Source organism: Spodoptera frugiperda, chromosome 20 (assembly GCF_023101765.2).
Source record: "Spodoptera frugiperda isolate SF20-4 chromosome 20, AGI-APGP_CSIRO_Sfru_2.0, whole genome shotgun sequence".
In the NCBI taxonomy this organism is placed as follows: Eukaryota; Metazoa; Arthropoda; class Insecta; order Lepidoptera; family Noctuidae; genus Spodoptera; species Spodoptera frugiperda.
Window position 1 is genome coordinate 7,156,113 of NC_064231.1, and position 24,057 is coordinate 7,180,169.

Here is a 24,057-nt window from a genome sequence, read left to right on the forward strand (position 1 = left end):
AATGAGGTATGAATCTCTCTATAATATACTAAGAGGTAAGTTTACACAAACAGATTGATGAAAATTAGTTCTATGATTGCGGAAATAAGTTTTATAAGAAAAGTTGTTCAGTAACGTTTGTTTTTGTAACTTTATCAATGATTCTTTAACCATGGTAAAGTTTAAGTACATACCTATATGTATAAATGTATAGTAGTAAATCAGGCGTTTTTGTTCTCGTTTTTCGATTGTTCAGTATTTAAGTAGTAGTAGTACAAGGTACGTAGTAGGCAGTAGTTACAGAACAACCACTATAAAGTAGTACTCGCTGCATCCTGTAAATTTTAGAACGTGGGGTAGACAAAAATAACGACAACATTTTTTTATGATTTATTTTTCTTTGAATAATAATAAAAAACAAAATTTAAACTCTAAGAAAGAAATTCGGCATTCAGCAAAGATATAATTATGGAAAAAAAATAATAGCTAGAATTTATAAAATGTTAATTAACTTATCAATAGACTCTATTTAACGTAATTAAATTATGAGGTAGATGTTTGCAAATAGTCTTTCATTAAAATCTTATAAATTAAAACTACATTACAACTACTGCTATATAAAAAGAAATGCAAAAAGACCCGTAGTGTATAATATCTATAAACCGACCTGTCTCTACCGTGATGTAACACTGACTAAACATACTATATCATAATTATTATAGACACGTGATTGTTGTATTCAAAATAAAAAGAAACATTATTCACATTGATATAAGATCAATTAGAACTAAAGACAAAGTTAGTATAAAAAAATGAAATTTGGAAACATTAATTAGTGATAGTACCTTAATATACTGTAACTGATATTAACAACAACTGACTTACAATAATTATGACTTTGACTTTACTAATTCGCACCAAGAATCTAATAAAAAACTTCAGTAATTGAACAAAATAGTGCAACTTGTATATAAAATGTCTCGGCGCCACTGCGAACTGAGCCTCTATATTATTCAACGTACATATACCTTACTATGGCTTGAAAACTAAACATTACTAGATAAATGTAGTTATACAAAAATTACTACGAACACAATATAAAATCATTGGTATCTAACGCAGGCGGACGTTATACATTAATTAATATTAACTACATACATTTAACATTACTTTTAGATGAGGTTTCTTGATATATTATGAACTATAGAAGTGCAGATTATAAGTAAAGAACAAATGTACCGAAGACAGTTTCAGTGGCCCTATGTAAAGATTTCAATAACACGTTGGTTTTTCGACAGTCAGTTATATAACCTAAAAACAAATACATTAAAATATCTTAACTACAATAACTAAGTCATATTCATAAATATTGAGGTAGATTATTACTCCTTCGTGTATGTATCTAAGCTACCTAAATAGATTTTTGTGTAAAAACAAAGTCTTAAATTAACATCGATGGGTATTAAGTATTACGTACAAATAAATCGCGTGCTTTAGAAAATTCTCACCTGTGATAAGTTCAGAATTTGTGTGAGTATTTGCTAGTGAACTTTGGGTGCAGAAAAGTTTGCTACACATTTCAGTGGAACACTATAGTATGCTGTAAGAGCTACTTCAACGTGTGATCATGTTCAATTCGAATGGAAGCAAACTTCCAAGCGAGACATTTAGTTTTACTCAAGTAGATTTCTATCTTAAGGTGCAGCTTTTAACCGTTTGTTACTTACAAATTGCCGCAACAACTTTCCAACTGAACTGTCGGAGACCGCTTTACAGTTCAAATGCACTAATTGCTATGGGCAGCATGACTCTAGATGTATCTGGCGATCTTGATTACATTCAATTTAACTGTGAATACACTAACACTTAGATACCAAACTGTAAAAAACGTAGGATGAAGTTTAAGTACCCACACTATTCCCAAAACTTGTTCTACTTAATTATGATTAGGCTCTTGAGCAAACATAAGTCGCAAATGTTATATACATGACAAAGTTAATCTAAAATATTCGTAGAAACATTACATTTGTACTCTCGGTTATCTGTTTAAAGTAAAGCACTCGTATGCTAGGGCAAGTAATAGAAATACAACTCGTACAGAATCTACACTTAATTAAAAATATTTTTACAATTATTGCAACAATGTTAATTTGACTTTGGCACATTAACTTCAACGTTTACATTGCATAATTTGTAAAATATACAAACGAAAATTGATATTTTTTCTTTCCTAAATTATTCGTCGAATATTATATTTAAGAGCTTACATATACCTTCTGTTTGTCAGCCCTACCTTTAAGGTTTTGTACTTTAATTACGATATAGGTACTCCAGATTTCTCAATTTAACATAACATCATGCGTATATTTCCCCTAAGGGTTTTAACAAGACGTATGTATAGTTACACCTCAAATTTTCCACCAGTAATGTTATTCCTTGCAATAAGAGGTCTATTCTCACACACCGGACATAATCCAGACTTCGTGCCTCTGCTAAGAATTTCGGAATCGAAAAACATAATAATACTTTGCACGACCTAGGAATCGAACCCAGGACCTCGAGCTCAGCAACGAGGCAGTCAGATATCTCATAATTCTTTCCATATCTGATATTGATAATAGTTTTAACTGTTCATCTGTAAGCATATGTTTAACCTTCATGGTTTGCTTCATAGCCAGTTATAATACTTCTTATAACTTGTCGTTACGTTATTTATGAGCTAGAACTAACATAAAGTTTGTCATAATATAATATAGCAACAAAATAATAATATAAACACACACTTAACTTTGGATAAACACCAATATACGTAAAATAATTAAGGTCACTCGAACACATAAAATTTGTACTTACGTTACGTTGCAAACTTAGGTTGTAATATTACTATCATTAAAATTATCATGTAAAATGTATATATTGTATAGTTTGTACTAGAATTATGGATTTGTACCGATCAGTCTTGTACTTATTTGTATAGTTTAACTGTAACTATAGTGAGGTAGATGCGTTCTTAAGTTAGTTAACATTTGGTTATACATATGTAGTTTGGCAGTTACAAAATATTTTCGTAGCAGAACCTGTTAATTCGATTAAGTCGTTTCGTTTTGGAATGGAGAATCTAGACGGTTGTAAGCATTGTCTAAATTTATAAAAAGTTATAACATAGTAAAAGTAAGAGCGAAGAAATGCCGTTAGAAAGTCTACAAGTTCCGTGGGGTCGTGGAATACAGGGGATGTGTGTATGGAGTTACGCATGCGGTGGACTGTCCTGCTGCCCTCCCTGAGAGCCGCTCGAACTACTCTTGGTGGCGTCGTCCCTCTTTTTCTCCAACTGTAACAAAATAAAAACACAAATGTTACTAAAATTGACGAAAAAATAAATCTCTATTATTAAAAATAAATCGGATTTTCCTTCCTGACGTTATAACTCCAGAGCGCAAGAGCCCATTTCCGCGGTTTTGCATTCGTTGGAAAGATTTCGGGCTCCATGAGGTTAAAAAAACCAGAAAAATTAAAGAGAAAAGCAGGAAAACAGGGAAAATCACTGATGGCGAAAGGGAGTTCGCCGGGTTTGCTAGTATACTATGTAAAGGTTTAGACTTAGTGTCATGACTGAGATGGACATATTTTTTTAATCTAGAACCGAATACTGTTAGTCTTTGACTGACAAACATTCAAATAATAATTTATACAGGCGTCCAGTAAATCGAATCTTTTGCAGACTTAATTAAATGTGTCTAGTTCAATTGTTTTTCCAAAGAACTTCATGTCTCCATAAATGACACCGTCTAAACAGTGCTAGTCACTGTATTTCACATTCGCTGGAATATATTCTCAGAAATTCCAATTAGCACCTATTCTAAACCCTGTTTATAATAGTAGAGTTCCTGGGAAGGAACTGATGTGTCAAGTCTTAAGTTAAACTAACTAACATGACTTAATTTATGTGTATTCTCTAGCAATTCTAGAATATTATTATGTCATGTTGGCAAATGTTACAGAGAGCAGACATGCATTCTGTATTCTGTAATGAATGTTCGTTTTGATGCACTGGATAGATTCAATGTAGTGGATTCGAATCCCGCATGGAGCAACTCTTTATGTAATCCACAAATCGTTGTTTCGGGTCTGGGTGTCATGTGTATGTAAGCTTGTAAGTTTGTAAGCGTATCCACGATACAGGAGAAAATCGAAATGTCGGACAAGATTTTAAAAAATATCTTTAGTATAGTGGTGTTATTAGGCCTTTCGATTTTTAATATTCTCAGTAATAGTATAAAGCATACACCTGCTTGGTGTATGACAGTGGAATCGTCTCCTACTATTCCGGACTAATTTACAATTTATTGTAATTGTACTATGCTATTACCTTGACTGGGCAGTCGGCGATAAGATGATCCTCGCTCTTGCAGTTGTGACATCTCTTTGGTTGTGGGCTGATGGTACACTTGGCCGCTATGTGGTTAGCGAACTCGCCGCAGTTGTAGCAACTGGAAACAATAACATTGTATCTATGAGATCTAGTTTCACTTTTTTTGCTATAAAATATTACACGTCAAACGAAAAGGCTCGCCACACAATGCCTTGCATACTACTTGCATAAAACGCGTAAAGCAATGAAGTAAAAAAAAGGTTAACTCATAATTTTACCTTTCCTAAAACTGAATGACACAAATATAATTGTAAAAACTATTTTAATTAAAAACTATATTGTGTCCTGCAGTTATATATTTGCTTGTCCTATAAATAATTCAATATAGGATATGTATTGTAGTATCTATTAGCCAAATTAAATTTAAAATCGTTTAGTGATGAGATTTTAACTGCTAAATCAATATCAATTAAAATCGACTAGTAAATGAAATCCCAAAATCTAACCACTTACATCGCGCTTTTTAAAATGAACAAAGATGCAAAGATTGACCATTGTTTTACCTAATTTGGTATTTTTTCCAATCTCTCCAGACCATAAAAAACAAACAAATATGACATTTAAATGAATAGACACAAGTTTTACTATTACATTTTATACCTAATTAACATGTTTCGATTAACCCTTATCTACGAACATTACTCAAAATAGAATTTTATCTAGCATCTGTCCACACGGTGTCGTAAAAACGATTTCAACTATATTTCCAAGAAAGCAGGGTTTAGTAGTTTCGTAGGTTTGATAGTTTGATATTTTCCCATGGTTAGATAGCGATAACCCTCCGATTTAGTGTTTGACTCGGCAACAAGTAAACAGATAGAATAAATCCAATGTGATAATGATGTAATATGAACGCTCATGTGCATTCTGACGTTGTTGCACTTTTAGTATAAGTACTGGTCTTTGTTATAATAATAACTTATTTATAACTAGTATGGTTTTTATAGTAACTACGTCAACACCAATGACTAAAACTATAATTAAATAGTGAAATACATAGTTTCGTAATCGTTCGATATTAATTTCAATAGGTTATCGTTTGACTATTATGTACTTCATGAAATTGTTTAATAGTTTGATAACTGTTCACACACGTAACACATGTAGTTTACAGTAGAAGGATTCTAGTTGTTAATAATTTTATCATGTGACCGAGTACTCTATCATAGTAACTACGGTTATCATAGAGATATTAGGTGCTAGAAAAACTATTAACCACTCCGCTCTTGAAGTAACACGTGGTCTGCTTACTAGCTTTTGTAGGTTGTACTATTAACAACGAAATAAGGAGAAAATGATACGGGATGATATTCCATTTAGAGTTATATTACATTTATGTATTTTTATATGGTAGGTATTAAGTTTGCATAAATAAATACAGGAAATATTGACTAAATGACTCCCGTGAACATGACATTAGAGATTCCTACTCTCCTTTCAATGTGGTAAGGTCACTGAAGTTTTTACTGTTGTTGCAATATGATCTGTAAACTAAACTCAGTTTACACGTTTGGTAACTTAGTTTGAACTAACCTCTCATTATTTGCTTTATTGAAAGAAACTTCTAATAAATTAGAGGTTTAAAACAATACCTAATCCTTCTCGCGGTGATTGCATTTTAAAATGTATTACAACATTTATTTTTCATTAAAATACTGTGTGTATATTGAATCAATGGTATTGTAAACACGAATGCAAAGTTGCCTGCCAACTGCAAACCTGCCATAAAAGCACGAAGATACTATCTGGCTTGTCTTTACACAGCATTTTGCTGTTGTACATTTCATATTACTCCATTGTGTATGAAGTTATTATATTAAGTATAGTATTTTACATGCATGCATGTTACCTAATGGAAAAAAAAATCTTTTGTTAACCTCTCAAACACCTTTAACCGAATTAGATCGACGGATGCACAAATTTTGTTAAGCATCATGTAATCATGCCATGTCATTATGTCTCCTTTTAGTTTATGAGTTTGATAAGCTTATGAGAAGAAGTTGCAAATAAAAAACATGGTCAGCATTGCCACACTGCAAACTGCAAGCAAAGAAGTATCGTCCATTTACACAGGGTTTTGATACTTCTTCCCAAAGTAGCAACTAAAGCAAAAATTACCGTATCTTTCTGAACCGTTTCTTGGCGAGTGGACGTCGATGTGATCCCTGGCAGTCCACGGATGAAGGCCCGGAGACCCGCGTCGCCTCGAGCCCCTTGTCGGACTCTTTGCACTCGAACTCAACCTCTTCGTCGTCGCCAAGAGACCGGAATCCTGGCATCTGAATGACGCTCTGGAAATAAACGAACAAACATACCATTACCATGCCACCATCTTGTCATTTCTTAGTAAAATTTCAGAGAGCTAAGGTTTCAATATCGTTTTTAACTTTTGTACATAGTCATAGTCATTTAAACTGCATCTGTGTTCATAAGGAAACAGGCTCTGATAATTCTGGTTCAAAAAGTATTGAGAATTGTAAAAGTAAATAATATCGCCAGAGTAGTCACAAAGTTGTAATAATATTTGTGCGTACGACAGCGGCGCTGCGAGGCGGCCCGCTAGTTCAGTATAAAAATAACAACTTCATGCTAACTATTATTATTGAGTGTGGGTCCCTTCAATGGGCTATAAATTTACTTATCGCTTATGAGAAAAAAATCAACGTTATCGGTATCCAGTAACGTAGTCTTGACCTAATATAAGTTTTACCGCTAGCGTCGCTGCAGCCGAACGAAGTACAAGTTTGGTGGCGCAAATGTATAGAAAAAACATCCGGCCTTGATAAGCCGAGCAAACAAATAAGCGCACTATCGGGTCAACCGCTAGATACGCCACAATATTTTTTCTGAATGGATTTATTTTCCTATTTTAACTATTGTAGAGAACGGAACGATTTAATTAACTACGTAGAAATAGGTACCTACATCAGAATTTTGCGTTTGTTCTATTTTTACTTATGATCGTTGCGTGCATGTTTCGTGTAATATAATGATAACAATCACCTGGTGTACAAAAACATCTTGCCCGCCGTCGTCAGGGGTAATGAACCCCCAGCCCTTCGCGACGTTGAACCACTTACACCGTCCACGGCGCGTCACCCCTATGACGGCGCTGCCGCTCGCGCCCGCTGCACCTGCAAATAACATACACTCAGTTACTACATCTCCACCAGCACTCCGCCCGCTCCACGCTCGCTACTCGCTCTCTGGCCCGCTCACAGACCCGCTCCCTCTCCTGCGCCGCACTCGCAGCCCCGCGTGTGCGTGGGCGCACCGCTCCCCTTACCTGTTACGGAATCTACCATCTAATTGAGTTTTTTTACAACTTAGTTCCCTCACACTGAAGTTTGGTTTCCGGTACAAACGAAGCTTTTACGACATACCGATAAAAGGACCTCATTTGCATTTTTTACGCACACATTGACAAAATATTCATTAGTTCATAGAAGTGAAATAAAATATCATCCTACAAAATGAAATGTAAATAAATATTATTCGACCAGATCGACATCATTTATATCCTCACGTTACAAACATTATCTGTAAACTTTATCAGTGAATAAAATAAATAATGCCAGCGTCGCATTAACATGTTTTTATTGAATAGAAAGGTCGTAAAGAATTCACGACTAGTCAAATTGCATTAAGTGGGTCGTAGTCCCTTGCTTCTAAATACATGCATAGACATTTAACGTTCGGAAATCTATTAGCAATAAATAAGGGCCTACAATCGTATCCTGAACGAAGAAAGGGTATACTGTTCCCCTTATCGGGCACCGAGACAACAAATAACGTGGGAACCGAATTAAATAAAAGACAACTTCTTTTAATACCATAGCTATTAATTCCTCCGTGTTCAATATTCGAATAGCTTATCAGCTCGATAATTAAAAAGTAGAAACTTAAAAAGTGTATTTGTGGATTCATCTGCCAGGCAGTTGGAGTTTTAATGGAAATAATGAAACATTCTCAATACACGTGGTATGTAAGTTGATTAAGTAGGCTGTGGTAGTTAATCAACTATCGAAAACATCAATAATTGTAGCGATGACTAATGTAACGCTACTTCCTTGAATAATATATGTAATGACTAACTAGTTGGTTAGAAAAATCCGGAAATACTTCAGATGACAAACAACGATTCACATATATACCTATTCATATTGATTAACACCTAACATTTTTTTTTATTTCTTCGTAACGAATGACTTATGCCCAGATACCGAAGTTGTTTATGTAAAAAACTAGGCTATTCATTTTCTTTACTTCACAATTTGTTACCATAGAAATAATATCTTGAATTTATAGAAGCTATAAAGTCGTTATAAATGATATCGAAAGTATTTTATAAACGGTCAAGAATTATAAATATGCATTATACGAGTCCAATCTAGACCATAACAAACCAACATTTAAATAAAACAAGCTAAAGTTCTCACGGCGCTCTCTCATCAATCGAGCGTTAGTATCGCGGAGGCTTACTCAAATGTTAGTTATATGAGAATTTATTGGTGGGTTTGCTAATTCGATATACATTTCCATGTGTTGGTATGTAAGCTAAGCATATTATTTCGGGCGGCGGCAGCGGTAAAAGCGTGGTGGCAGCACACGTGGCGACGGCGGCGGGGACTGGAAGAATGTTCGGTATTTAGGTTAAGTTTCTGGTACCTTTTTCATTCATTGCCGTAACACTGCACCTAGCGGCCTCGCCGCCACAGCGCCGCACTCCCTCACCTTGCTCACCATACTCAATATTTGTTATTCCCTATCCCACGTTAATGAGAAAGCTTTAGACTTGTTTCTAAATAACTTGGAATCCATTGAACACGTTCGTATTAAAAATCAATCGACCGCCAACTTAGTATGTGAACCAAAATCAAGTTGTATCTTAACCATTTGCCGTTACAAAAATATACTATTTCTATGAGGAGACTTGTTTTTTAGTATTTAAATATTTATTAAAGTGAACTCATTGTTTATTTAAGAAACGAGGATATGTCATGTATTCTTCAACACATTTAAGGTTTACCCATTGTAATAACTTGTTGGAGGACTTAAATGCTTTTATCGAAGAACTTTGCTCTGATACCTTAGTAACTTTCTATGAATATTTAGAATGTATTTAATTGTGTACAAATAAAAATGGAAAATATAATTTTGACAACAATAACATAAAAAGGGTAATTTGTTTGGTGCATTAAGATCAAATCAATATTATTTCGATCGAAATGTAAAAAAAAGTTCTGAATTTGCTTGTTTAGGACATCTTTTTCATGGTCTTTTGAGTAACTTTGAAATTATCGAAAACATGTCGCCTTATGTACATTCAATAACTGGCAAGCTCAGCGCTTTCTGAAATGAAATATGAAGATGGTTACGTGCAATATGAGGTGTGCAGTTGTTCGTGTACTACAATATATGGTAGATAGTGCGGCAGTGCGGTAGCGGCACGTTATTTATATACGTATATGTACCGAGTGAGGTAGCACTCCGGCGCATCCGACTGCTGTACTATGTGCCTGTTTTGTAGTTTTGTTTACTCAGCATGGAGCGCGCGCACCCGCCCGCCGCGCCCCGCCACAACTACGCACATTCCACGCTACACCTCAACATGCGCCGGAATTTCTATGCAACAGATGCATTACAAGGTATTCGTCTAATGCAACACTGACGCGCCTCTTCAAATATTTAACCATTACTTTGCCTCTTCTACTTCGTATCAAATTACCACAAGTGTTGTGCAACGAACTGTTGTGGTGCAGATTAAAATGTCCCAGTTTCTACGAATATAACGAGAAATGTTTAGCTAACTTCAATAACAAAACACGAGACAGGAATCGTGACGTTTCTGGTTTATTGTCAGTTCCTAAAGCGATTAGGTGCACTATTTTTAAACTGGAATTTAAATATAAGCGCGTGGTATTTTAAAAGCAGGAAGGGGAAATTCTACGCATATTTTAAGTGGAACATTTGTTGCTTGCACGCACCCCAGTGTCTTGTTATATTCATTTACGTGGCAAGTAGGTTCAAGTTCTCTACAGTATACATCAGCATAGATGTTTTTCAACACAACCTGTATAACCTGTATGTGGTAATTTTGGACTATAGTAAATAACCATTTACGAATTTTGTTTATCTATAAACGGTATATTTTGTAAATGATATGTCTTAACAATATTTTCGTTAATCTATGACACGAGGTAAATGATCACTTCTATGAATGAAATAAAGTTTAGTCAATAAGCGAACACGTGTTGACGCACGCATCTGTTGTCTCAGTCTATTCGTATTGCGTATTTGACATATATTTCTCAATGGTATTTCCATGTGAGCGTAATAAATAGTCGATCATCTTTTGAAAATCTACTACTTATTAAAAGTTTTCAATTCATTCAATTACAGGTCTACTGTTTGTGAGGCACTTACTTATACTTTGAATGATTTTTTCATTTATGTACATATAAATAGCTATTACGAAATGTAGAAGGTACTCTAAGAAAATATTTATTTATTATTTTAGTATTCATGTAAACAAAGTAGTGAAGAAAGCGTAAGCTTGTAAATTTGGTAAAAGTGGGACCCATGTTTGATGCCCGCACAGAGACCAGTTTACATTAAAGAGCTTTTGTCGTGAATCTATCTCAGTATCGAATTATTTAATGGGTTTACAATATACATCATATTCCGTAGTCGCTAATGCTTTTATGTGATCGCGCCTGCGAGCCCCGATGCGGGCCCATGATTCGTATCACACGCTGAGAGCGACACATCAGCCATCAAATGCAACGCCTGGTGACGCGCGTAGGAGGAAACTGATATAATACGTTCATTAATTATAACAAATAAACTTTTTCCAAATAATTAAACGCTTATCAAAACCAAATCTTACGATTTTAATTAAAATTTTGAAGTTGATACCTACACTTTTAATCAAAGACGTCAATTATAAATTTTTACTACGATAAAATATGTTACTCATTAAAATTCAGCGTAATGGTCAGTTTATTATTAATTCACAAATTTTTGACATTAATCTTTATTACAAAGTCATTGTATCACTATACAATACTACAACTTCAACCAAATAAAGTTCTATATAGGAAATAGTAACAACAGTTTATCAAAGTTCAAATGCTCATTCATTATTTCAATGGAACGAGTCACACGTGTAGTAAACAAAACGCATACCAATATGATTGTAGGACGCATGTCCAGAAAGCAAATGAAATGACCTAAAACATAGTGCCATTCACCACTTTTTGCTGTTATCAATCGTAGGTATGGAATTTCAACATGAATCATCGTCAAGTGGCGCTTGTGCTTGGGTATCTTGAACTAGGTGGGAAAGAGACAGCCGAATGTACCACCATTCGGATTTAATTGACTGGTTACGAACTCGGACCCTGCCGTAGGGACGTCACCTCACTTACATCGACTTTCTAAAAATTCCGGATGGTACTTGAATAACTCTCTATGGCAATTCCTGTTTGAAAGAATGTTCTCACCTTGTTTGTGTAATTGTGTATATGATTTATACAAACAAATTAATTTTACCGATTTGACATAAGTTTGTTACGTTTTCCATAAAAAAATAATTTCCTACTTGGAACTACTACGCCGCAGAATGTAAATACAAACTCTAAAGGTACACACATATTGAGGATGTGCTACAACACTTCGGCCCGTATAATGTTGTTGCGTAAGAATGTAAACAATATTCTAATCAGCATAAAAATATCGATAGTGCGTTCTTCACTAGAACTCTGGTATGTCGACGACAAAAACACGTAGTGCAGGAGGAGTGGGGAGCGAGATTAAGGTCCTTCTAAAATGCAGTCGGCTTACCTAAACACATTCAAGCTTTTATCACTCACACAGATAAATATAAATAGAAAGTATTTTAGTAGTATAAAACTTATAACAGTGTTGTTACAGTCGAAAACGGCATAGCAGCGGCGCCAAGTCGCAGGCAGCACGCATGCGAGCAACTAAAACGGTATCGTAGGAATAGTAAACAATTAACTGCTCGATGCGTAGACCTTGTTTGATAAAATGTTCACGTCACATGTTTCCAATTCAATACTTGATACTCATGTTATACAAGGACTGCTGGTACTTACGTCCATTCATGAATATACGCAATTTGTTTTTAATTCATATCAAAATGGGCTTAACTGCTATGTTTTGAAGTATAGTAGTTCATAGTCCTCAAATAAATATCTATTATTTTATTACAAAAGTACAAAAATATTGCGTAAAACGTGACGTCATGCCATACAAGACATTCTCTAATTAGGAAGTACGAATTTATAATTAGTATATCTTGTTGTTGATCAACTTTATACCGAGTAAACATGGCACACATATGTGTGACATCAGTAAAACGAGACTCTATTAACCTCAATTTGAATAATTTCAATGATGAACTGTTTGTGATTGCCTCCCTGGGCACTGCGTACAACACATCCGTTCGATAAGGGCCATGTCAAGTTCCAACACATAAAATAACTTTTTGGCGTGACTTATTAGTGACTTCAGTGTATTCTAATCCCTTTTATTAAAACATGTAAACAATAAAAGTAACGGAAACTATTTAAAAATGTAAGAAAAAAATGTCTTAAGTTTACTTACTTGAAGAGGGAACTGCATTTCCGCCTTCCCTCCCGCTCATGGTAACTAAAAATTATCAACTGGCACCACAAATATCACCTCTGCGTATCATACATCCTCTGATTGAGAAAAGGCACTTTGTTTATAATAAGTTCATTTACCTTTGCACGTTAAAACTTATTAACTATCAAAATGTGTTAAGTGCATAAAGGCGGACGCGCGTGCGCGCGAAGCGACCAGCGACGCGTACGCAGGTCGACTGCATCGAAAATGAGTGACAGTGGTGTAGAGTCGACGCCGCGGTGATGCGGTCGGTCCCTTCCCGGATATCGTCAAGCAAGTAGTTTTTAAAATAGAGAAGCTAACGAAACGTGTACACCGCCCGAAAGCGCCGGCCGCTTTACCCCAACCCAAATTGTGTCACTTGTTGGCGCGGCGGCGGCGCAGCGCGCAGCGTACAGCACAGCGTTCCCTGCGCTGCCAACAGACACGAGCGCGCTGCAGGGTGAACGGCTTCTACTACCTACCTCACATATTGCTTACAAACACCCAACAACATCTTCAAACCCAACAAAAAATATTCTCAATAGAAGCCGCGTACGACCGACCACAAAAGGGATCTTTTGGGACTGACCAAGTTCCAAAGTCTCTTTGTTTTTATATCCTGCAACGATAAATCGTTTTTGTTATGCTATTTTCAGAATTGTAACTAAATAAACTGGGTTACGTAAAGTGTTACTTGCGATTTCCTCTGTAAGTATGTATTAAAAAAGTTTATGCTGAAAAACCGTTGAGTGAGCTTTTGTGGGCTTCTGTACAGACTATAATTAAATGTTTGTTGAGGTTAAAACATTCACCCTCATGATAAATGTTAATGATATTATGTGATTATGCTTAAGCGGAATTAGGCGTAATAATAATTAATGCGTAGTTCGAAGTACGTTTAAAAAATCAAAACAGATGAATTGCACGTTTTATGACCGGATTATTAAAAAAAGCATTAGATGTAATATTCTTTATGCTGCTGGTCAATTATTTTGATAGTAAAATAAGATTTAAAAATAACGGAATATTTTCTTAGTTGTTGAGTCGTGTGATAATGAAAGAATCCAATCTCGTGCCCAACATGTGTGTCACCGTCACTTCTGAGAGACAACTTTGATCGGAATGCAGAGTTCGCGTCTAAGTTTATGGCGTGCATTAACTCGAGATACCCGGTCCTGTTGGAGCACACACCATGTGGAATTTTACTCAATGAATCTACTATCTCTAACATTCATTTATTTTGTCCTTTGTGTATCATTTCAACAATGCTTAGTACCTGCAAACATATTGAAACATTACATACAGGGTTTTAAAGCAAACTGTTTTCCAACAGGTTAAATATTTTACTTTCTGAAAAGAGCTTTGAACTATTCACAAATACTGTTAGTCTAGTCTTAAATAAAAGTTAATTTAAAATTACTTTATTTATAACTTCATGTATTATTTTTATAATTTCTTATCAATCTTATGTATTTTTCATGCGATGAATGTGAGTTGCTTCATAGATGTAAGTAACGGATATAACACATCGACACAACAGGTATTTCGTAAAGGGAGAAAAGTGAAACAAGTATCCCAGGCTCATACAAAAGTCAGAAAGCAGAATAAACAGATCAATGAATAAAGTATTCACTTGATTATTTAAATCTGCGATCCCCTCTGAATTTGTGTTAAATTCATTACCAACGCTTGATACTCATTGTTACTAGTGTGACAATTTTACGCATGCTTTTCTATATTTCTGGTGAGAACCAGGTATGGCGAAATTTGGCTCATGTCCTCCCCAACCGTTAGAGGGAGTCCCCTTCGGTCACGTCACTTACTGACGACCTGACCGACCGGACCCATTGTTGCTGATCTAATCCACGTATGATTATGCATCAACAATATTTGACAATAGCCCTCTCACAAGAAAAACTAGTTTTGGAAATAATGTAACTCGACCAATTGTCGTATTCACTTTCTCTGAACTTTTCACCCTAAGCAGGAGCTAGTTAAAGATTTTAATTTCTATTACTCGATGCAAATTAAAACCAACTGATTAATCAATTGTTAGACTTCCCTTCGCAGAAATCTGATTCATATTGTATGAAAAATGTTAAAAAACAAGATGAGTAATACATTCGTAGATTGTAAGGGTTTAAAGAAATGATTTGTTAACCTTGAAACGATAACCACAGCTACTTCTGATCGTTCTACCTACAATAAAGGTCAATCAAATACAACATATAAACTTGGAGGAAATATTAATAATTCAAATGGTTGTAGCATTTATTAGAGTTACTTTATCTACTCAGTAAAATTTACTCATTTTAACTGCCTGTATCTGGTCCTCTAAAATCATTTTCAATACAAAATCTGCAAGTTCTTGTTATTTTTGTAACAAAAAACAATAATTTTCGTAACAAACATTGAGTTAGTAAAGGCACAAACACCAATCAAATGGCCTTAAAGTGTCATCTAGCGTTTGACTGTTGTACGAAAATATTTCGTGGTGTGGATCCCAATTTGTTAGTTCGTCAAGTTAACTGCAGATGGCATTAGCATCGTAAATGTCGTACCGCCATCTGTACTGATGTTGAGGAACTTTAAAATGAATGTAGAGTCGGAGGGTACGGCGGTAGACCCCACCGTATAATGTTAATTTCGCTTTGAAGGCGTTCCCTACAGAGGGGTGGTGCCAACTGGCACCCTCAAATATAAAATAGGTACGTATACGGTTTCATATCCTATGAAGTGAGGATTTGTTTTACGTACACTTAAAATTCTCTGACCGTGTATTATAAAATGTTTCTGAAATCCGTATTTAGAGAAAAGGCAAGAGCATACTATTCTAATACTTGCAGGTTAATTAATTTTAGAACTACAAATTAAAAAAAGGACTTCACAATTCCTATAAATTTAATGCAATCCATAAAATTAGTTCTAAAGACGAGATGAAGAAACCATGAGTGAGATATCGAACACAAAGAAAAGGAATGAAGAAATAGCCTTTACAAAAACTGCTACCGTAGCTTGGATCAATAGAATGTAAAGTTATAAAGCATACCACTTTCCTTTTATTACTATATCCTAAACTTACTCATATTACCATATTTATAGAAATCGTTATAGTAAACAAAAATATGACTAATTAAAATTAATGAATTAATAATCACCCGCTGGTAGGTATTGAAGAATATATTTAAAATAGAAGAACTGTGTATCTTATTCTATACTTTTAAGAATTAAAAATCTTATTTTATATCAAAGTTAAAATTTCAATTGACTACGTGTGTACGTGTGAAATACTTCAATGCTACGAAGTTTACTCGCATTGCTACACTACCTGGTCTACGCGCTACGCCGCCGCTACACTTACTACGCACATGCGGATTGCAAATTGCAAAATATGCTAAATATTTAACTGTTTTGATCCCGAAAATTAAAAGTGAATTTAACTCCACAACATAACGTTACCCCTTTTTAATCTCTGCAACGACAAGCAGAGTTGCAAATTTTGCAATGCAATACCCATTTATCATTTGTTTTATAGTGAGTCCTGTGTTATACATAGGGGTGGAAAAATACATTTTGAATTTTATTCCCGGTTTGGGCGAAGCATTATTTAACATATGCATTTAAAATATAGATTCTAGAAATGTATAGATTAATTCCCGATTACATGGACTCGTATCTAATATAAAGATCTGGTAAAGAGTGAATAATGAATAAATATACGCATTTGGAGTGAAGGTCGGGGTACTCCAGACTGAATTGTTTAGACAGCATACTTCTAACTTAGATTATTGGCAAATATAATAGTTATGAATCTCCCAATGGCCTTATAGCCAAAAGCCTCAACCAACACCTGAGTAGACTAACGTTAGACGGTTGGATCAAGAGCCTGATGCAGAAGGCAGTACTTCTGGACACGGTGCGTATTGTTCGGAAGTTTCTTTCTCTTGAGCCCTGACCGCCGGTAGCTTGGATTTATCCCGTTACTGGTGGGCTACTGCTTTTTATATTTTTAAATGTTTTTTTTTAATTGAATATTTAAAAATGTAAATATCAAGTAATGTAAATAAATAAATAAATGAAAATGAATCTTACAGGTGCCATTATATTGTGGTGTCCCATTAAGAGTGCCATTGGTGATGACGATGGGGGAGGATGCCTTGCTGATCTCTGCCGCGTGGTTGGCTGCCCATGAAGCTGCCGCCGCCGCCGCTGCTGCAGCTGCGGCCGCTGCCGCTGCGCACACGCTGCACTCTGCAAACAAATTGCATATTTTGTAATGCTTGGTCGAAGGTTCTATCTATAGTCACCGAACATGAATGTGGTATTATGATGATGATGAATGATTGGTTGCAGAAGATATTTAAGGATTCAAAGATTTTTCAATTATTTCTTTGTATCAAAACCTTTTAACTATGTAAATTTATTCCATCTTACTAATAACCTGTGAATACATAGATAAAAGAAATATACACATTGTTAATTTTACAACTCATGTGTTAAAAAATTAAACAATATTACAATAGCCTACACTTTTCTTATGATTATTTTATATAATTTATTGATTTTATAAGTAAATTAACATCATCTTAAACTCATTCAAGTTACTAAAAGTAAAACACGACAATGACGTCATAATTGTTGAAAAGAATAAGAAGCTAAGCCGAATGACACTGGACACAAAAGCTTTTTCTGGAATGCACCTTACGCATTCACCATACCTACTGTTACAATACGGTACAAACGTTGTATACAATGAATACATTTTTTATCAAAATATTTCTTTTGTATATGGAAATAAGATATATTCATGTTAAAAGTTCTAGAAATCACATTAAATAACAATGTAAAATGTTTAACTGTATAAAAACTACAGTAAGGGTGTTTTTCCATCACAGAAGCTATGCTACTTTGCTGTAGTTTCATTTGGCTTTACCAAACATATTAATTGATACACATAGCTTAGCAGTGGTGGAAACGGACTCAACCAAGCTATGTTATTTATATGGAAAGATACGTGCTTTGGATGTGTGCTATGGATGTTTTGATAGTGTAGGGATAGTATAAATAGTATACTATCAAAACATCACATACTTAAGCTGCGATTTTTCTCGCACAGATACTTTGCGGCGGCGCATCTCATAGCAAATCTTACTCCTGAAAACTGATACTAAATTATGTAGCTACATATCGCTTTTACAATCGTTGCTAGTTTTGCACTCTGCAAACAAATTACATATTTTGTACTGATTTGTCAATGTTCTAAATAAAAACCATACCATAAGCCACAAAAAATGCACTTCTTTATCTTTATTAACAATGCACCTGAACTACATTATTCTTCATACATTTAAGTGTATGAAATGTCATCGCTCTTTACACTATTGACTATGGCCGTAAATAAACTCTCTTATACTACTCAGTTTAGTAGTAGTAGTAGTAGTAAGTTAATCTTACTACTAGTAGTCCTTCCAAATGACATTAGCAATGTTGAAATTGAAATTGATATAAATCTTATTAGATTGATATTCTTATTAGAAGCTTGTCTTATTTATTTTGTCTTCAATTGTGATTAGAATACGTATCTTTTGTCTCAATAGATATATCTATTCTATACTTTTACAGGAGTAGTTGCTCTAAGGAGATTCAAAATTTGGAAAAATAATAACGCTTATTTTCATTTGTTACACGCATAGTCTATTGAAGTAGAATGTATTATCTATACAATGATTTATGTTTTTAGTTTTGAACTAGGGTTTAAATTAATAAGTACATATTTTCAAACACACGCCTTAAATCCTGTAATAGTGTTAATAAAATAATAAATAAATTGAAGCAGTTTTATCTTAATATTGAGTTATAATGTTTCTGTCGTCTCTGTAGTTTATAATTTTACATTAATTTTAGTGTAGTACAAATATGTAGTTTTAATTATTGGTAGGTACCTACCATTTGTGCTTATTGCTTACTATTTCGATAAAAAAATCATAATAATAGTTTTATAGATTTAGATCCAATTTATTTGAGTTGGAATATTATTTGTTACAATCTCTTTCTCTTTCTGTATCCAATTAGAATCAAAGATTTTTAACATTCAATCGCATTATAAGTAAATTATTTCTTTGTTGTTATATAGTTTTATCTGAAAAACTATATTGAATATTGTTTGATGATGTTTTCCAATACCAGTGAAAACATCAATGTAATGACTCAATGAAACCAATATATCGTCCTAAAAACACCCTTTACTAAATCAAATTAATTAAAAAATTCGTACCTAAGCTTTAAATTTACTAACAGATTTGTCTTCATACGTGTATTGAACTTCAAACCAATGCAATAACAACATACTATGATAAATATCAATGTGTGAATATAAGTTTTTAAACTGACATGGTCACTAACACTATAATTAGAACTTATGACGGGATATTTACCATGTTTATTGAATTTGGTGAGTTTCCGATATTTCGGCACTGTTGCAAGCGCCATGATCACGGATTAAGTCAGTTAATCATGGTAAATATCCCGTCATAAGTTCTAATTACAATGTGTGAATATATGAATTTATACAATTTTAGATTCAACATACTGGTTCTCAGCAAGTAGGCATATAAAATCTCACCCTTCATGTACGTCGCGTGCCGCCCCTCTAAAGAGAAACCCCACAAACGTATCACATACGCACTCTGCTACTTAAAAATATTCATACATAGACCTTTTTTAATGTCAAACATAGTTCAATAAAAAACACAATTACACCACACTTGTAACTCGCCGACAAAGGGAGAATAGGAAGAAAGCGCGCGCCGTGGCCCTTTACACCTTACTTATTGATTTTAAGAAATATTTATTCGATTTTTTATAATGTCGTAATTGTGAAATTAGATTGGTATACATGCTAGAGTTGCTACCCGCGTGACGATTACCGAAAGACTGCGTCGACCGTTTTGATTTGGGGTGACGCGCATGGACGGGGGATGCTGCCTATATTTACTACAAGTAAATACAATAGTAACAGTTTGTTGATATTTGGGAAATATTATTGCTCGTGAATTCGATAAAAATATGAGTTAAAATATTTTAATATCAGTTTTGAAATTAATATTCGTCTCGGGGTTTTAACAACTTGATCTGTTACGCGCTCAGTAAGTATATACTATTGTTCTTTAAGGCATAACCTTTTTCTATTACATTTAATAAATTAATTGAATTACATACTTAAATCTACATTTTGAAAATATACTTTTAATTAATTTAACTTAAGGTAAATTGTAATTAAATATTTCTCGGCATGAACGCGCGGACTGCCGTTAAATTAGCATTACGGTTTCTAGTCATTACTTTTTTAATTCTAATGTTGCTTTGCAATAGGTCTTATAAGACACCCACACTAACAACTAATAATAGCAATGTTACGTCTTCTTAAAAGATTTTGGGCTTTTATGCGCTAAGAGTAAAAATGTATAACTTTTTTCGCGCTATCCTATTGAAATGCGATAGATAATGCCAAATACTCTAGAACATTATCAAAATAGCATTTATACATATCATAATAATGCTTTAAGACGCTAAGTTTTATTTAACTTAATTGTAAAAGGCAAAACATGATTAAAATGAAATGATTGATCAAGAATTTCTTTAATTAATATTTCATTAAAGTTTTTAGTCCAGTCAAGCCAGATTTTAAAGCTAGTGGTGATTTTTAAAGTAAAAATAAATATTTCAGTTTATCGCACACTGTTTTTTTTTTATAAAATTCAAACAATCAACACCTTAATACAAATTTTGTTCAACATTGAAAAAAATGAATGGTGATTCATTTCAAAGAAGGTGTTCTTTGTTTAAATATGATTTACAGAAAAAAATAAAAATAATTTAAATAAGTGAGATGGTCGGCGGCCATATTTGCGAAAGTTTGGTGGAGGGCACGCATGCGCACAGCGACGAGTGAATACAAACAGCCGGCCGCACATCTGCTGGTCAGCTCGTGGACACAATGCCGACTACTGACACCATACTTTGGTAAATCTGAGACCATTTTCGATCTTACTTCCATAGATGTATCGAATGAATTAAAACTTTATTCAAATGCGTTTAAGTCTTTTGTACTTGAGGTTCTTGTTTAAGGCAAATTATATTTTTTTGCGTATCTAAGTAGGCTCAGCGAACAGTTAATATTTGATATTGTTTTATCTGTAAGTAATATTCGAACAAGCACCTACACGTACTCTTCGTTACTACTGACATTCGTTTTAAAACAAATTATTACATTCATGGCTCTTCTACGCAGTAACAGCTCTTCTATAACAATTATCATCTGAAAACTTAATATTTCTAAAAGTATATTTGTTGTGCATCACAAAAAGTAATTGCAACATATTTTAGTCAAACATTAATTTTTTACACAATAATCTTACTGAATTTACCTTAACAACATACGGACGTGGCAAAATAGTACATATGTATCTGAATACACATATTCAGTATCGAAATATTTCTCGTAGTATGTGTAGTCAAGATAGTTAGAAATGTTTTTCTAACAACATTGTCCTGCAAAATGTCGGATGCAGTACATTGTGGCTGCCCTACACTATTACCTGACCCACACGACGCCTAGGCGCGCGTACGTCAATGCTCCAATTTTTTTCTAACACATTTCGCCAAAATCAATGTTATGCGATTTGATATGCACATTTCGATCGTTTGCAGATTTCAACTAAGTTGTCAATTATTGATGATGCTGTGTTAATTTTATTTTTAGAACTTTTACTGCCAACATTTGTTGGTAAAATAAAGTTTTAGTTGTATACGTTCTTGTTTAAAATAAACATACACATAATTTTGAAGTCTTCTTTCTAACAAAGCTTTTATTACTTTACTTTCGAAGTCAAATCAGGTATAACTGATACTACTGAAACCAAATTAATGTAAAACTTCATGACAATTTAGTTATAAATCAAAGTTAATCAGCCTGCACTTTGTGGGAAATATATCACGTCTATTAAAACATAATTGCACAACAATGCTAAAAAACGCCATAAAATCTATCACATCATAATAATGTTTCATGAAATATTTATTTTTAATAAGCGGCAGGATTAAAGGTCCCTGTTATTTACAAATAGGGGAAGGTTTTTTATCCATTAATGCAAAAATATTAGCTGTGAAAAAACGAATGTGACAAAAAATTGATCGGACGCGTGTCACAGGGAATGTTGCGGACAATGGGCATACTGCGCCCGATAATGAGAACCGATACAATAAAATAGAAATATAAATAAATAATAAAATATCTCCACATGAAATTGGTAACGTATCAAGTGTTAATTTTATGCCCAACGGGAATAATTGCAACATTCTATAGTATTGGACAAGTAATGAAATGAGTCTTACGGAGACTAAATTTACAAATTAAAGATTTAAGAAAAATTTCAATGGGATTACACTAAACTTTTAAGATATACATATAATCCTGCTTGAGATGGATTCAAGCAGAGGTAGCAACAGAAATTAACCCAGAAGTTCATCATCATAAAATCCAAAATTTTTATTCTTTTGTAGTCGTTTCATTTCACAATTTTGAAGTTATACAAAATGTGTATATGTAGATTGTATCTTCTAGTAAGCAAATCTGCAGATAGATAGGCAATTGAATTTGACCGTTTAATTACTTGTTAAGGTCTTTTAGTTTTAGCTATTTCTTATATAAAATACGTAGGTGCATGGTTTTTAACATTTCCACGTATGAGAGATTTACTGAAACATAACACCAACAAAAATCCCCTTTTCCCAAGATCACTCAGTATTATTTTTATTATTTTGACGTAAATGCAGATGGCAATTTGCGAGTGACCGTTGCCTGTCAATCAATCTCTACGAGGCAGGGGCACATGTAAAAAACTGACCCCTCGTTGACCATACAAAAAAGGCGAAAAAAAAAATCACAATAGTCCCAAAAAACCAAATTGAGGATTGCGAATAAACCCCCAAATTAAAGTAAGGACTTATTCTTTGTGATTGAGTCGCGTGCCACCCCTCGTGACAATAAAAAGTGATATATTTTAAAATTAGCAAAATCATCAGATTCGACCACTGATTTATGTTTGTCACTTTTCAATAGAAATGACAATAGACACAGAAAGAACAAAGATGAGGATGAATTTCCGAATAACAGATGGAGAGTAGTTGTAAAGTAAAAACATATCAAAGCTAGGATAACTACGATTTTCTTACTTTGTTTTGTGTTAGTATCTACTATACCCTGTTTCTGTACTATCTAAGGATAGACTAAGAGAAAATGCATCAAACAATCCGTAACAAACATCTACGTATGTTTTGGGCAAAAATTTCAAGCTAAAAGCGTCAAAATCTCCTAAAAAGTATGCTTTTAAAAATTACTGGAACAAAAAAGTTGATCAACTAGTGAAATTACTAATTAAAAGTAATTGCATAAAATATATTTTCTCTTTAGTAACCAAATTTGAGCAAATCATCCATATAATTTAGATTCGTATTTCATATACATAGTCGTTTTGTCAAGTCATCATCTCGTTGTGTCAGTCACGAGCTCTCGATCCCTGAGAGTCGCGGGGGAGTGCACCCTCGGTGCTACAACTTTTTGCCCACACAATGTCGTTCATTCGTTCAATCATCGCGTCACGTCCACAGTTTACATATTCGCGAAACAAACTCCAACGAACAATGACTGAATCAAAATTTGACATGTTTAAGTCATGGTGAGTTTGTTTATTGGTAGGTTTAGCACTAATATTTGATAATACTTAGGGTGTTCTCCATTGAAATGTTTGAGTGGCCTATGATAGTGTGTTGCAAAAAAAAGATAACATAATTTGTTTACGTTTCTTCTTTTAAAATTATAGTTATGATCCATCGTACTTTGTAATAGATGCCGATTTTGTTCTTAAGGATTTATTATATATTTTTGCAGTCATTTTAGAGAATATAGATGAAATTAATAGATACGGTAATTG

At 33.9% G+C, this 24,057-nt stretch overlaps 1 protein-coding gene across 3 annotated transcripts; it reads right to left on the bottom strand.

Moving 5' to 3' along the window:
- Window positions 1-429: 429 nt before the first annotated feature.
- On the bottom strand, window positions 430-19,996 carry LOC118282238 (protein lin-28 homolog). Of its 3 annotated transcripts, none has more exons than XM_035603219.2 (6): window positions 19,689-19,996; window positions 17,159-17,317; window positions 7,415-7,545; window positions 6,530-6,702; window positions 4,349-4,469; window positions 430-3,310 (listed from the first exon to the last, which is right to left on the bottom strand). In XM_035603219.2, exons 1-6 carry the CDS (start codon window positions 19,693-19,695, stop codon window positions 3,227-3,229), a joined length of 675 nt encoding a protein of 224 aa, XP_035459112.1. In that variant the 5' UTR covers window positions 19,696-19,996; the 3' UTR covers window positions 430-3,226. The 3 variants fall into 3 exon arrangements, with proteins under 3 accessions (XP_035459112.1, XP_035459113.1, XP_035459114.1); XM_035603220.2 differs by having other exon boundaries at window positions 6,545-6,702; window positions 19,689-19,976; XM_035603221.2 differs by lacking the exons at window positions 17,159-17,317; window positions 19,689-19,996 and adding an exon at window positions 13,043-13,624.
- Between the last annotated feature and the right edge of the window lie 4,061 nt (window positions 19,997-24,057).